General features: G+C 41.6%; 1 protein-coding gene across 1 annotated transcript; it reads left to right on the top strand.

The window, feature by feature from the left end:
* The first annotated feature begins 806 nt into the window (after positions 1-806).
* On the top strand, positions 807-14201 carry LOC124041509 (leucine-rich repeat, immunoglobulin-like domain and transmembrane domain-containing protein 1). Its single transcript, XM_046359185.1, has 4 exons — positions 807-1134; positions 1642-2102; positions 7451-7756; positions 10878-14201. The coding sequence occupies exons 1-4, from the start codon at positions 1001-1003 to the stop codon at positions 11933-11935; spliced, it is 1959 nt and encodes a 652-aa protein (XP_046215141.1). The 5' UTR covers positions 807-1000; the 3' UTR covers positions 11936-14201.
* Positions 14202-16212: the final 2011 nt, after the last annotated feature.

Here is a 16212-nt window from a genome sequence, read left to right on the forward strand (position 1 = left end):
CTTTAATAATCTGTGCAGAATCTTGATCAGCATTGATCATTTGCACCATGTACTTTTTTATTAATGCAATCTTAACGGCAATTCAAGTCATTTGGTTGTGCTATTAGATAGTGAAAATGAAAAGCCTATTGCAAGGGTCTGAGTGGGTCATCATAAATACTATATCCAAACTCTGACAGGAAACATCTGGTGGGGAGTGGGTCGCCAACCTGAGAATTGCTGACATCAGTATCCTAGTCACCAATATTCTGCCACTGTGCCCTTGAACAAGTAATTTAACCCCTAAACTGCTCCAGGGGTTCTGAACTGTATGGATATTTGCTTTCTCAAATTCAAAATCCACTTTAAAGTATTTTCAGATTCTCTTTTCTTCCATTCATTCCTAGCAATGTTACTTTAACCCACATATAAACATTGCATGCTTAAGCTTTTAGTATAACACTGTTCATTTAAATTACTCTGATTGAAATACTGAATTGGTAATTGAGTATGTATTCACATACCAAAGGACATTTCCTGAATGCACATGTGAATATGAATGCAATGAATCTCTGGAGCTCAAAGCTGACAAAGCAGTCCCGTTGGATCCGGCATTTGTGCTGTATTTGGGCCACCTTGTGGCAAAACCAACGCAGCCCTACAACAGATTATCAGTCACGGCAGGGCTTAAATGAACACACTGTTTTTGTGGGGGAGAAAAAAAATAAACATCAGTGGATTATGACAAATTCGGAAGTATTTTCGGTGATAATAAATAGGGACATCTCTGCGGATTCCGGGATGCAATACGCATCCAGATGAAAAGAACTACAGTCCTTTCGATAATACTTGTCTATCCTTTTTATCTTGGGACTCATAGCTCTGATCACTATGGGACAGCGAAGCGGTGGGACAAAGCCCACCAAAGGATGATATTCCGGTAAATTAGATATTCAGATCTCTTTGGCTTCAGTTGGCGCTGACTGGATGCATGCAGACTAGCTGTGCAGTCTGCAGATAAATGTGGGCCAAAATGTTCTTTGTGTTCTTCCTGGGACTCTACCTGGCGACAGGTGCGTTTCCCTCCTCGGTGAGTGCGTGCCCGTCACAGTGCAGCTGTTTTTTTCATAACCTAAGTGATGGATCTAAGGCCAGGTGAGTAGAATAAATGAATGACAACGCCAAACAGATGATCGCTTTATGCTCACGATGTATTTGTTTGCGCACTCATGTGCACATGCATTCTCTCTAATTGAAGATACTTTTCTCCCGTGATCACATATGTTTTCCGCAAACTGTGCCATCAGCACGTGGACAAATTCAATTAGGGGAGCGCATGATGTCCAATTGTATTTAATGTAGGATTATCTTGTGATGGCAGGTCGACCAACTCTCCATCTCTGACAATCTCTCGGAGTTGAGTTGTTCGTGGGAGTTTTATTGATTGCCTATAATTATGATGCAAATAATTTTAATATTAATGGACATATAGCCAATATAAATACATTTATGAATTTCACATAAATAATTCACAGCAATATTTTTCTTTTTCTTTTTAAACAAAAATACAGGTCAAATAATAATCCCTTTGTTTCTTTCCTCACACATTTTGATTGAAATAATATAAGCCTAAATTAAACACATCCCGTTTTGTTTCCTCAGGAGTGTCATTTGCAACGACCCTGAGATCTCCCTTGTGCCTTCCAATTTCCCCGTGGACACGTCCAAGCTGCGTATCGAGAAAACAGCCATCCAACGGATCCCAAGTGAAGCCTTCGACTACCTCCGAAATCTGGAGTTCCTTTGGATGTCCTTTAACGTGCTGTCCGCTCTCAACTCGGACAGTTTCCGTGGGCTGCTAGATCTGGAGGAGCTGAGACTGGATGGGAATGCCCTCACTTCGTTCCCCTGGGAGTCTCTTATGGATATGTCCAGCCTCAGGCTGCTGGACTTGCACAACAACCGGTTGACCTCAGTTCCCGCAGACGCCACAATGTATATAAAAAACCTGACCTACCTGGATCTGTCCAGCAACAACCTTCTGACTGTCCCGGCCGAGGTGCTAGCCACTTGGCTAACAGTTAAATCTTTGCATGGCCCAGATAGCTCCAAAATGATACTTGGTAAGGCAAAGTGATTTTTACCTTTTATTTTTCCTTCTATTTATCTAACCTAATTAAATAGGTGATCACATGTACCATTGAGGTACAATCTCATTTACAAGTGAGATGTGTCTAGAAGGCAGCTCTAATATAAAGCCACAGGACATCAGTGCCCTATTATTTTTTAATAACACCTTGTAATTAAGCATTTTGTTTAATAACTAGCAAGTTATTCCCACATTTATTCACAATTTTAAGTATTTAATAATGATTAATAAGATAATTAAAATGACGTTTAATATAGGTCCTTGTAAACCATTTAATAATCATCATAGTTAAGTCTTTGCATGGCCTAATGTAAAGTGAGGCCTATTTATTAATACTTTATAAATGTTTTGGCCCCTAGAGTTGATGTCTGCGCCAGTGCTGAACATTATGGCTGTAAGTTGCTTTGGATAAAAGTGTCTGCTAAATGGCATATATTATATGATCTAATTAGCATAATACAAATATTCCCATCAAAACCTGTCTGTTTAAGCTATAGATATGTTTTTTTGCATGGGCTGTGTCTCAATCCACCGCATCTGCCGATGTCGGCCTTCCACATCTGCGGTGGAAGGTGGCAGAGATACAGCTGTGTTTGTCAGACCACGAGACTTCCCAAAAATCGTTCTCCTCACAAAAACGTCTGTAGAGTTGGAACGGATTTACGACCCCTAGAAGCATCACAGGACTTGTCGGAAGTAAGAACAGCCGATGTGCCAACTTCTGTCTATAGCGTCCGAGCAGTTTGGCCTACACACTAATATGATGGAAAGATTTGACTCTCACGAACACTATGGTGTTCTCTGTTTTGCTCTATACCCGCCAAAAGTGTCACGGGACTCATCTGAAGGTAACCCGGTACCAGGCTGAAAAACAAATGGAAGTGAATAGTAAGGTATACAGATCACTCCACTCTAACAACAATATATTCTGAGCTTTCTTATGTCTCTCAGATATAGGACAGACAATTCAAAACATACTTCCTTTTGATACATTTCTTGACTGTTTTTCCATGTGTGAATCTGTTATTCAATGCGTTTCTATAGGCTAATAGCAGTAAGGTCAAATTCAACTGTATGTATGTATGTATGTATGTATGTATGTATGTATGTATGTATGTATGTATGTATGTATGTATGTATGTATGTATGTATGTATGTATGTATGTATGTATGTATGTATGTATGTATGTATGTATGTATGTATGTATGTATGTATGTGTGTGTGTGTGTGTGTGTGTGTGTGTATTGAATACTTACAGGGATCCTGAAATGTAAAATCAATTATCAATATTCACCTAAAATGTCATACCCAAATCTAAATGCATGTAGCTCAGGACCTGAAGCAAGAATATGCATATTTTTGATATCATATGAAAGGAAACACTTTGAGGTTTGTGAAAATGTGACATTAATGTAGGAGAATATAACACATTAGATCTGGTAAACGATAATACAAAAAAAGTGTTTTATATATATTTTTTCCATGATCTTTGAAATGCAAGAGAGAGGCCATAATATAACATTGCAGTTTAAGCGAAATGTAGATTTTGGCCACTAGATGTGCAGCAGTCTGTATGCAAAGTTTCAGATTGATCCAGTAAAGCATTGGACAATATTTTGTATCAAGTCTGCCTAAATGTGCCGAATTGGTCAATTGATACATTTAAGTACATAACTATAGAGAACATACAGAAAGTATAAGGTAATACAAAATGTAAGTTTACACACTCCCAGGAATGTCCTATATGATGGATCATTAGCTTAAACACTAACTTTCACACATCTAGATGGTGGGGTGGGTGTGGTGCTACAGACAAGCAGGGGTTCAAACTGTAGAATCAAGCAAAACTATGCTACATTTTATCTCTGGCACCCTCAGGATGACAAATCAGAGCAAGATTACTGAATGAAAGTACATTCAGATGTGAATTTGTTGCCTTTTAACCTGGAATTAAAATAGATTTTTGAGGGGGTTTGTCTAATTTGATTAACACAACATGCCTACCACTTTGAAGATGCAACATATTTGTTCTTGTGAAACAAACCAGAAATAAGACAAAAAAACTAAACTTGGGCGTGCATAATTATTGACCGCCCAAAGTCAGTACTTTGTAGAGCCACCTTTTGCAGCAAATACAGCTGCAAGTCTCGTGGGGTATGTCTCAATAAGTTTGGCATATCTAACCACTGGGATTTTTGCATATTCTTCAATGCAAAAATCCAGGTCTTTCAAGTTGGATGGGTTCCGCTGGTGTACAGCAATCTTTAAGTCATACCACAGATTCTCAATTGGATTGAGGTCTGACTTTCACTAGGCCATTCCAAGACATTTAAATGTTTCCCCTTAAACCTCTCGAGTGTTGCTTTAGCAGTATGCTTAGGGTCATTGTCCTACTGGAAGGTGAACCTTTGTCCCAGTCTCAAATCTCTGGAAGACTGAAATAGGTTTCCATCAAGAATTTCTCTATACTTAGCGCCATCCATCATTCCTTCAATTCTGACCAGATTCCCAGTCCCTGCCGAAAACATCCCCACAGCTTGATGCTGCCACCACTATGCTTCACTGTGGGGATGGTTTTCTTGGGGTGATGAGAGGTGTTGGGTTTGCGCCAGAAATAGTGTTCTCCTTGATGGGCAAAAAGCTAAATTATAGTCTCATCTGACTGACCTTCTTCCATATGTTTGGGATGTCTCCCAGATGCCTTTTGCTGAACACCAAATGTGTTGCTTATTTTTTTCTTTAAAGCAATGGCTTTTTTCTGGCCAGTCTTCCGTAAATACCAGCTGTGTGGAGTGTACGGCTGAAAGTGGTCCTGTGGACAGATACTCCAATCTTCACTTTGCAGCTTCTTCAGGGTTATCTTTGGCCTCTCTGATTAATACCCTCCTTGCCTGGTCTGTGAGTTTTGGTGGGCGGCCCTCTCTTGGCAGGTTTGTTGTGGTGCCATATTCTTTCCACCGTTTTATAATGGATTTAATGGTGCTCAGTGGGATGTTCAAAGTTATGTATATTTTTTATAACCCATCTGTACTTCTCCACAACTTTGTCCCTGACCTTTTTGGAGAGCTCCTTGGTCTTCATGGTGCCCTTTGCTGGTGGTGTCCCTTGCTTAGTGGTGTTGCAGATTTTGGGGCCTTTCAGAACCGGTGTATATATATACTGAGATCATATGACAGATCATGTGACACTTAGATTGCACACTTTATTTAACAAATTATGTGACTTCTGAAGGTAATTGGTTGCACCAGATCTTATTTAGTGGCTTCATGGCGAAGGTGGTGAATACATATGCACGCACCACTTTTACTTCTTTTTTTTTAGCATTTTTAAACAAGTTATTTTTTTCATTTCACTTCAACAATTTGGACTATTTTGTGTATGTTCATTACATGAAATCCAAATAAAAATCATTTTAAATGACAGGTTGTAATGCAACACATTAGGAAAAATGCCAAGGGGGATGAATACTTTTGCAAGGCACTGTACATATCACACTGTTACAACAGCATAAATGTTTTGGATTAAAATGTTGACTATATTTTCGAAAACATCCTCTGTATTATGTGCTTGCTGTTGTCCCCCATGATGATATCTCAGACACCACTCACCCGATTTTGATGATGCGTCTTGCCATAGAGAGCCATCATTTACCAAATTACACTGACTGACCCAAGTGGAGTGCTATAGTAATCAATAGTAATCCAAACTTTGAACAAGCATCTCTCCTGACCTGTTTGAGCTTGACTTGTTGTCTCTAATTGGCCCAAGGATGGGGGATGACATGTTTGCTGTTGCCTTGTTTAACCATTGATATGTTCTAGGGGCTATTTTGTGACATTAACCCTAAGAGTCTAAGCCTCTAGATGGCGATATCTACTACGCTAATATATTTTTGAAAAATGTAATATGGTATCTGGCGGTATCAAATAAATATAAAACAATTACCTGATGAAACATTGCATTGGGTCTTACTGCTATTAGCCCATAGAAGCACATTGAATTACATATTCATACATGGCAAAAAAAGATAGTCCAAAAATAAATTGCTCAAACCATGCGAATCTCAGCTTTCGATAGTGGGGTCCAAATAGTTTCTAGCTCAAACTGTTTGGACTTTACATATGTTTTCCTGAGAAGACCGATGCGAATGGCCGACACCGGCGATGCAGTGGATTGAGACAGAACCGTAAATGGTTTATAAGGACCTGCATTGATCAACTTATTAATGAACTTATTTACCTAAGGTCGATGTCCGAGGCCCCATCTCTGTCGTACTTCTGCATCTGCTGTGAAAGCTGACAGAGTTAGAGCAGTGTTTGTCAGACCATGAGACATCCCGAAAATCAGTACTCTCACAAAATCATCTGTAGCTTCCGAACAGTATGGCCTACAAGCTATTATGATCCCTCTTTGGAAATATGAATTTCTCACGAACACGTACATGTCTTGGGACTCGTCAAGTTGGTACAGCCTATCTGCAAACTTCTGTCTGTAGCGTCCGAACAGTTTAGGCTACACAAGAACATGAAATATCTGTGTAAAGGTGAGATGAACACGTACATGTCTGTTTTTTTACAATACTAGTCTGAAGGTCCATCAGTACCATTTGACAAAAATAAGGGGTTAAATATATGTGAATAAAAATATATTTAAAAAAACGTTTCCTGATCTTTCTTATATCTCTCAGATATAGGACAGACACTTCAGAACAAATTTCCTTTAAATTGGTTTTGGGGAGGGGACTATCTGTTGTTCCATGTAGTGAATTTGTTATGCAATGCGTGCTAATAGCAGAAAGGCCAAATACATATTTTTCATCAAATAATAATTATATATTTTTTTGATACTTAAAGGGGTCCTAAAATGCCATATAGCTTAGTAGAGAAGAATGTGTGATGTGTTCCAAAAGCATCTGGAAAAGCCAACATGATCTGAGTATTGTGGGATCACTGCCTTAATCCCAATTTAACCATCGTCAGCATCACCACCACCACCGTCATTGTAGTTTAGTGTAGCATGTAAGTAATCCTCACACAGACATCCACAGGGCTGTAGCCGCACAGTAAAGCTGTGTATCCAGACAGATAATCTCACAATATGAAAGTGACCAGGGCCAGAAGTTTTTCCTGACCACGTGACCTGACCAGGAAAAACTGTGGGCCCTTCTTATAATATTTCCCCCACTAGTAACTCTTATGCTTTCCCCTCTTCTCTGACCTCACCAAACCCCATTAGCGTCCTTTTTATTTTATTCATCACAGAATTCAAAGTTCAATTGTATTCTGACATGTGAATGAATCAGTTGAACTTCAACCATCCAGGTCTCCATGACAACTCCTGGGTGTGTGACTGCCGCCTGTACGACCTGATCCAGTTCCAGAAGTCGCCAACGCTCTTCGTGGCATTAATCGACACGCGCCTCCGCTGCTCCGCCCCCGAGAGCCTGTCAGGTGTTCTGTTCAGCGATGCCGAGGTGCGGAGGTGCCAGGCGCCGCGCATTCACACAGCAGTGGCGCGAGTCCGCAGCGCCTTGGGAAACAATGTGCTTCTGCGCTGCGGGACCATCGGCATTCCCAGTCCTGATCTGGCCTGGCGGAGGGCAGATGGGAAAGCCCTGAATGGGACAGGTAGGTCAGCAAGGGATTTGTGTACGTGTGTGTGTTTGAGGTGTGTTTATGTGTGTGTTTACGCTTCTTTTTCTCTGGGCTCTATTCAATCTATATCACTGAAGCATTACAGATTGCGCACTAGAAATCGTAAATGTAATTTCTGATTGAGCCGACATACAGTATGCAGCGTTTATCTCCACTAACATGGGAACACTGTCTTTAAATTGAAATCACAATGTAACGCTAATTGTCTACGATACTGATTGAATAGAGCCTCTCTCTCTCTCTCTGAGTCTGGACACGTGTGTGTGAGTTTGCACTCGTGCCTGGTTAATTAAGACACTTTCATTCAGTTTGACTTGTAGCGTTAACCTCTTGCTCCTACCTGACACGCAGGCGTCCCATCTAGACATCTGGAAATGGAAATGCGCTACGCTAAATGCAAATAGCACTCGTTAAAACTCAAACATTCATTAAAATACACATGCAGGGTATTGAATTAAAGCTACACTCGTTGTGAATCCAGGCAACAAGTCAGATTTTTAAAATGCTTTTCGGCGAAAGCATGAGAAGCTATTATCTGATAGCATGTAACACCCCAAAAGACCCGCAGGGGACATAAACAAAATAATTAGCATAGTCGGCGCTACACAAAACGCACAAATAAAATATAAAACATTCATTACCTTTGACCATCTTCTTTGTTGGCACTCCTAGATGTCCCATAATCACTATTGGGTCTTTTTTTCGATTAAATCGGTCCATATATAGCCTAGATATCGATCTATGAAGACTGTGTGATCAACGAAAAAAAATAGCGTCTTATAACGTAACGTCATTTTTTTTAATAAAAAAAGTTGATGATAAACTTTCACAAAACACGTCGAAATACTTTTGTAATGCAACTTTAGGTATTAGTAAACGTTAATAAGCGATCAAATTGATCACGAGGCGATGTGTATTCTATAGCTGTACGTCTGGAAATAATGTCCGGGTAAATCTCAACCAAAATATCCGGAGACCTGAAGAAATGGGCTGTCTCTTCTTCGTTTGACCAAGAAACAAAGCCTAGGCAAATAACAAGACTGTTGACATCGTGTGGAAGCTGTAGGAATTGCAATCTCGGCTCCAGGTAATTTGCTTTCCCATAGACAATACATGCAAGTGGCGCATTGATATATTTTCCAATTTTCAGTGATCAGATTTTCCTGCGCTTTTCGATGACCAATTTTCAGTGATCAGATTTTCCTGCGCTTTTCGATGAAACGCCACGTTCTGTTATAGTCACAGCCGTGATTTAACCAGTTTTATAAACGTCTGAGTGTTTTCTATCCACACATACTAATCATATCTTGTTAGGGAGTTTTATTCCTCTGCTGGTAGCGTGACTACAGCTCAAGCTCATTACCATAACGCACAATGCGCAAAAATATTCCTAAAAATATTTAACCTCCACACATTAACAAGTAAAATAGCTCAAATGAAAGATAAACAAGTTGTTTATCTAGCCAGCAAGTCAGATTTCTAAAATGTTTTACGGCGAAAACATAGCACATATTTATGTCAAACCACCACCGCAGACATAGCTCATTAGCATAGCCAAGTAGGAAAAAATATGCAATCAACAAACGCAGGATTAAAAGAAAAATCATTTCACTAACCTTTTGAAATCTTCATCAGATGACAGTAATATAACATGTTACACAGTACATTCATTTTTTTTTCAATAATATGCTATATATATCCATAAATCTCTGTTTACAATGATGCATCGTTCAAAAAATGCTACTCAAATGTCCTGAGAAATGACGATAGCCCCGGCAGATAACGTCAGCTAACAAGGAATACACATCATAAACTTTGACTAAATATGCATGTTTTACATATGTATAGGAAGATACACTTCTTCTAAATGCAAACGCTGTGTTACTTTTATTTATAACATTACATTTTGCATTCACTAGGCAAAAATAGGGAGTCGGCGCTCCCACATTAGCATAATGACTCCTCTATCTTGGAGTCGACAGAAACCCAAAATTAATACATAAATATTCCCTTACCTTTGCTGTTCTTCCATCAGAAGACCTGTAAGGGATTATACTCACCAAATTAGTGTTCAGTTTTCAAGTCTGCGTCTTTCGGTTCTCAAAATAGCCTGATTTTGGTAGAAATGTAGTCAAAATTGAAGTGGTTGCGCACCAAAACGTCGAAAGTATATATAATATGTCGAGTAAACTTGTCAAACTATGTTCATAATTAAGCTTTACCATGTTATAAAAGTCTACAGCAATTGGGAGGACTAAGCGAAACACACACGTCTTTTAATCGATCCTGAGGGAAAGAGAGAAAATGTACAGAGCGCGCTTTCAGGGCACTCACACTGACAAGCCCCATAGAAGGCAGCCTTCACGCTGAACACGTAGAAACTGTTCCCAGAGCAGTAGCCTTTTGGGAAGTGCGTTAATGATGACGTCAAAGCAGAGGCAACTTTTTCCATTACAAGAGAGATTTTGGGAGAATGCATGCCCTGACACTTCTGCTTTATATAGAGACAAAATCTAAACGGATTTAGAATTGTTAGTGTTTTCTATTCGATAATATTTTTTACATGCAAATATTAACAACTTTTGAAAAAAATGTATCCTGTTTTATATGGGTACCCAAATCCTCCAGAAGGGGCAGTAAACTGTGGTATCCTGTACAGGTTAAGCATATACTATATTCCTGGCATGAGAAGCAGGGCGCTGAAATGTTGCGCGATTTTTAACAGAATGTTCGAAAAAGTAGAGGGTCGACTTAAGAGGTTAATATGTTGGTAATTAAACAGAGAGCTAGAGCTATATCCTTTGTGTCAGCCCCGGGACATCTGTGGGGAGAATGCACTGTGAAAGCAACACAGCTAATAACACTGGATACTTTACTTTTAATGTAAAGGACAGGATCATTACAGAAAAAATTGGTCAATTATTGGATGTTTTCGATATTGGGGGCCATTTTTCTGGACCATGATTAAGGATGTTCCTCGACTAAAAAACACTTTCAATGGGAATCTCTCTCTTTGTATGACATTTTGTATTATTTTATTTAAATGTTATACTCTGACTAATAGTGTGTCCATGTCACTTTTCTGGCGCTACAGTCCAGCAGGAGAACTCCAAGGAAGGCATCGTCTGGTCAATCCTCAGTGTCCCGGCCGTGTCCTACCGTGACTCAGGGAAGTATGTCTGCAAGGCCAATAACTACGCCGGCAATGCCGAGGCCGTCATCTCCCTAGTTATCTCTGAAGCACCCCCAAAATCCGACAACAACAACAACCTAACCAGCGTGGTTGCTGCTGCCGTAAAAAAAAACAAAGTCAAGAAACCCAATGGGATAGGGAAAGCAGCATACCAGGAGAAACTGGTGGCTAGGGTAGGGGTTCCCACCACCAGTCCTCCACCCCCACTTGTTGTGTTGGACTCCAGCCCTGCGCCTGAGGGTGTGGGGAGTGTGGCAGATAGAGCCATCCCTGGACCAACCACATTGCGTAGTCCAGACGGACTCCTAGAGCTGGAGAAAACCAACCTGAGCAACCTGGCCCAGGCCCAGTATGACCCGGACCGGATAGTTCGCTCTGTCAAGGTGTTGGGCGACACAGAGAACACCATCACCCTGAACTGGCGGGCACCCAAGGCCAAGAACACCACAGCTTTCAGCGTGCTCTACGCTGTCTTCGGTGAGCGGGACATGCGCAAGATCAATGTGGCGGCGGGCCAGAATCGCGTCTTCATCGAGGGCCTGGTGCCCAAGACCAAGTACATTGCTTGCGTTTGCGTCCGGGGCCTGATCCCCAAGAAGGAGCAATGCGTCATCTTCTCAACCGATGAGGCGGCCAGCGCAGCCGGCACCCAGAAGCTCATCAACGTCATCGTGATCACGGTGGCGTGCGTCATCGCCGTGCCGCTCACCATCATCGTGTGCTGTGGCGCACTCAAGAGGCGCATCCAGAAGATGTGGGGCAAGAAGTCCAAGGACATCCAGGATTCGTACGTGACTTTTGAGACGCTGTCCCCCGGGACCAAGGCTAAAGGGTTGGATGGTGAGTACCTGACCAGACTCAACCCTGAGGAGTCCAACCGACTGCTGTCGGCCCGCTCCAGTCTGGACTCGGAGGCCACGGCTAAGATAGAGGGACAGCCCAACGAGTACTTCTGCTGACATCATTCTCCACCTCCCTCCCCATGCTTATCACCCCCGCTCACACACTCTGACTCAACACAGCCCCACACACACACCTCATCTACATCATAGCCCCACACACACGTCTCATTCTCACACACCTCACTCTCATCACAGCCCCACGCACATGCCTTATGCTCACCACAGCCCCATACATACACCTCCTGCTCACCATAGCCCCACACACAAACCTTGTCCCCACATACCTAATCCTTTCACTCAACCTCAAATTCAGCAAAGTCCCACAGACACATTTCCTCATCACCACAGTCCCATACACAAACCTCACACTCTCCCCGAGGTTCACCACGTCCCCACACACACACCTTGTCGAAATGCTCACACTCACCACAGTCCCACACACACACCTCGCTGTCTCCCTTTCACTTACGGTAGCCCCACACACATCTGGTTCTCTCCCTTTATCTCACCTTAGCCGCCCACAAACACACTCACACAGGGCACAGGACTCTCTCCCACCTCTCCACCCACGTTGGGCTCCACCACATTGGGGGTTCTATCAGATGACGCTTGGACAATGCACCATCATGGAAATATCAGTTCTGACATTAAATTATTAATATTTTTTTTAGATCTGAAATGTATAGTATTTCAACAGAGAATTTGAATATTGTAATAAGTTTTTACACATTTGGGGGACTATTAGTTATAAATGAGCCCACAAACAAGGCCCCAGAGTATTTCATTCAAATACATTTATCATAGATAAAGGACAATTCCACCCCTTTACAACATGTATTATGCTGTTAGTATATATGCACTACTGTAAGATTTCATACACATTGTGATGATCTGTCGTTTTTGTTAGTCATACTGCGTGATTTCTAGTTTTTGTCATTTTGAAGCTTCTGCATTGCCCTCGTCTACAGCATTCTACAATTCACAGGGTGCATTTTGTCTTCCATGATGCAATGCTTTGCCTAGTTAGCCTGCAGTTAGTTTAGCTAGCTTGCTATCAAGCCCAGATGCATCTTAGTCTAAATACATTGCCTATGTCATGATTGCATTTCACATCACTTTTGGGTTGTAAATATATTATAATGCTTGCCTGAATGTCATAGGGGCCGATTCCGACCAGAGTAAGTGCGCATAAATCTTCCCTTACACTTTACCAACCCCCCCCCCACTCTAGAATAAAAATATATACTTTGGGGTACATAATCTGTTAGACAAAGTTGTCATAGTTACAAATCAGGTCACCCTACCAAACTTCCCTGCTAAAACATACTGTAGGTCTGTCTGCTGCCTTTTCGTTGGCTTTTAGGCTGTGACAATGTCCACACGAGGGGACTGATGCAAGTGTGGATTAAATTTACATTAGTGCTTGCTGTCAAAAGGCTGCATTCTGAAATATGGACGGGAGCAACAGCAATCTTTTGAAGATAATACAGTGCCACCGACGGGGCCCACTACCATGGACTGCGGGCCCCCCTCTCCTTCTCCGTGGCCGACTTGAGTCAGACATTTAAACGTGTTAACACTCGCAAGGCTGCTGGCCCAGAAGGCCTCCCTAGCTCCGTCCTCAGAGCATGAGCAGACCAGCTGGCTGGTGTGTTTACGGACATATTCTGTAGTCGCTCCCTATCCCAGTCTGCTGTCCCCACATGCTTCAAGATGGCCACCTATACTTAAGATGTTCCTATACTCAAGAAGGGAAAGGTAACTGAACTAAATGACTATCGCCCTGTAGCACTCACTTCTGTCATCATGAAATGCTATCGCCCCACAAGGGTGCATGCTCAGCCACTCCTGTAATCCCTGTTCACCCATGACTGCATGGCCATGCACGCAACCAAAGTTTGCAGACGACACAACAGTAATGGCCTTGATTACCAACACCGACGAGACCACCTACAGGGAGGAAGTGAGGGCACTCGGAGTGTGGTGTCAGGAAAACAACCTGTCAATCAACGTCAACAAAACAAAGGAGATGATCGCGGACTCCAGGAAACAGCAGAGGGAGCACCCCCCTATCCACATCAACGAGACATTAGTGAAGGTGGAACGTTTTTTAAAGTTCCTCGGCGTACACATCAAGGACAAACTGAAATGGTCCACCCACACAGACAGTGTGGTGAAGAAGGCTCACCAGGAATTTGGCTTATCACCTAAACCCTCACAAACCTTTACAGACGCACAATTGAGAGCATCCTGTCATGCTGTACCCTCCAGGACACCTACAGCACCCGATATCACAGGAAGGCCAAAAAGATCATCAAGGACATCAACCACCCGAGCCACTGCCTGTTCACCCCGCTATAATCAAAAAGGCGAGGTCAGTACAGGTGCATCAAAGCAGGGACCGAGAGACTGAAAAACAGCTTCTATCTCAAGGCCATCAGACTGTTAAACAGCCACCACTAACATTGAGTGGCTTCTGCCAACACACAGACTCAACTCCAGCCACTTTAATAATGGGAATTGATGGAAATTGATGTAAAATATATCACTAGCCACTTTAAACAATGCTACCTAATATTAATATAATGTTTAAATACCCTACATTACTCATCTCATATGTATATACTGTACTCTATGTAATACATATATCACTAGCCACTTTAAACTATGCCACTTTGTTTACACACCCTACATTACTCATCTCATATGTATATACTGTACTCGATACCATCTACTGCATCTTGCCTATGCCGTTCTGTACCATCACTCATTCATGTATCTTTATGTACATATTCTTTATCCCTTTACACTTGTGTGTATAAGGTAATAGTTTGGAATTTTTAGGTTAGATTACTCGTTGGTTATTGCTGTATTGTCGGAACTAGAAGCACAAGCATTTCTCTACACTCGCATTAACATCTGCTAACCATGTGTATGTGACAAATAAATTTGATTTGATTTATCTGCCCGGAACAGTTGAAATCCAGATTCATCAGTGAAGAGTACACTTCTCCAGCGTGCCAGAGGCCATCAAAGGTGAGCATTTTCCCACTGATGTCGGTTACTACGCCGGACTGCGTTCAGGTCAAGACCCTGGTGAGGACAACAACCACGCAAATGATCTTCTTTTTGCAGAAATTATTCAGTTGTGCGAACCCACAGTTTCATCAGCTGTCTGGGTGGCTGATCTCAGACGATCCCACAGTTGAAGAAGCCGGATGTGGAGGTCCTGTTTTGGCGTGGTTACACAAGGTCTGCGGGTTTTGAGGCAGATTGGACATACTGTTGACGTACTGTTGCGTTCATATTTTTGTTCAGTATATTTACATTTAAGTTGGTATGTTCTTACCTCTGCGGCCCAAATTTGGCACTGTTGGGCTGTTGTAGTGTCTCACTCCTGGCCCTTTTTGAATCAATAACTGTTACTGTAATTTAAATATGCCAATGTGCTTTCATCAATTGAAAGCCCTTAATCTATTTTATGAGAATTTCTAAGATTTCTTGTTTGCATAAAATAGACACAGACCAGTCTTTCAATAATAGGTAATAAAATGTATTCTCGGAGCGCGCTCCCACTTAATCACGTGCAGCAGTTTATATACAGATCATGACGTCATGTCAATGCTTTAACAGAATCCCCTTCTCTCGATCGGGACAAAGTAAGGTGAAAAGTTCATTCTAACTTACTAACACACTCCCAGATAACTTTTGACCCCTCAACATTATCGATCACCACTGAACTGACAGTTTTAATAACAGAAAACCTAGGAATGCACTCACTCCCTTATCTAAAAACCCCAGAGCTAAATTTCTGTAGGGTCAACCATAGGCTAACGACCTTATCTGTTTTCACAGTCCACAACCCATATAGTTAATCAAATATAATAAAACAGAGTATAAGTTTACTTAGTTACAGTTCCATTTAAAATGATTTGTTCAGTCATGTTAATCATAATTTCCTAACAATAACTTACACTGAAATGTAGTAAATACTGTGCAAGAAAGAATAGATAGTGAATGTAACTTTAAATAGCTCCATGGCTATTATCCACGAGGTGCTGTGGTGAATATGATGCTAGGGCTGGCCATTGCCCTAATTGAACGACACAGCAGATTAGCTACATCAATGAAGGGGCTATTTTCCACTCTGAATGTACATATAACGTTAGTTCGCTAGCTAGCTAACAACATTGACTAACTTTGGCAAGTCAATGGCAAACCATCTAAATTTAGCAAGGTAGCTAGCTACGTAACTCTGCTAGCAAGGACGCAATCAGGTAGCAAACTAGCCAATTAAACAGCATTTACCATCATTTAGCTAGCTAGCAATGGCC

The sequence above is a fragment of the Oncorhynchus gorbuscha genome, linkage group LG08 (genome assembly GCF_021184085.1).
Source record: "Oncorhynchus gorbuscha isolate QuinsamMale2020 ecotype Even-year linkage group LG08, OgorEven_v1.0, whole genome shotgun sequence".
NCBI classification, from domain to species: Eukaryota; Metazoa; Chordata; class Actinopteri; order Salmoniformes; family Salmonidae; genus Oncorhynchus; species Oncorhynchus gorbuscha.

What these genes read in the sequence shown, in the direction of transcription:
- LOC124041509 (XM_046359185.1), top strand. Translation starts at nt 1,001, where the DNA reads ATGTGGGCCAAAATGTTCTTTGTGTTCTTCCTGGGACTCTACCTGGCG. An exon ending in AGTGATGGATCTAAGGCCAG is followed by an intron (nt 1,135 to 1,641) that starts GTGAGTAGAATA and finishes TTGTTTCCTCAG; the next exon opens with GAGTGTCATTTGCAACGACC. An exon ending in GAAAGCCCTGAATGGGACAG is followed by an intron (nt 7,757 to 10,877) that starts GTAGGTCAGCAA and finishes CTGGCGCTACAG; the next exon opens with TCCAGCAGGAGAACTCCAAG.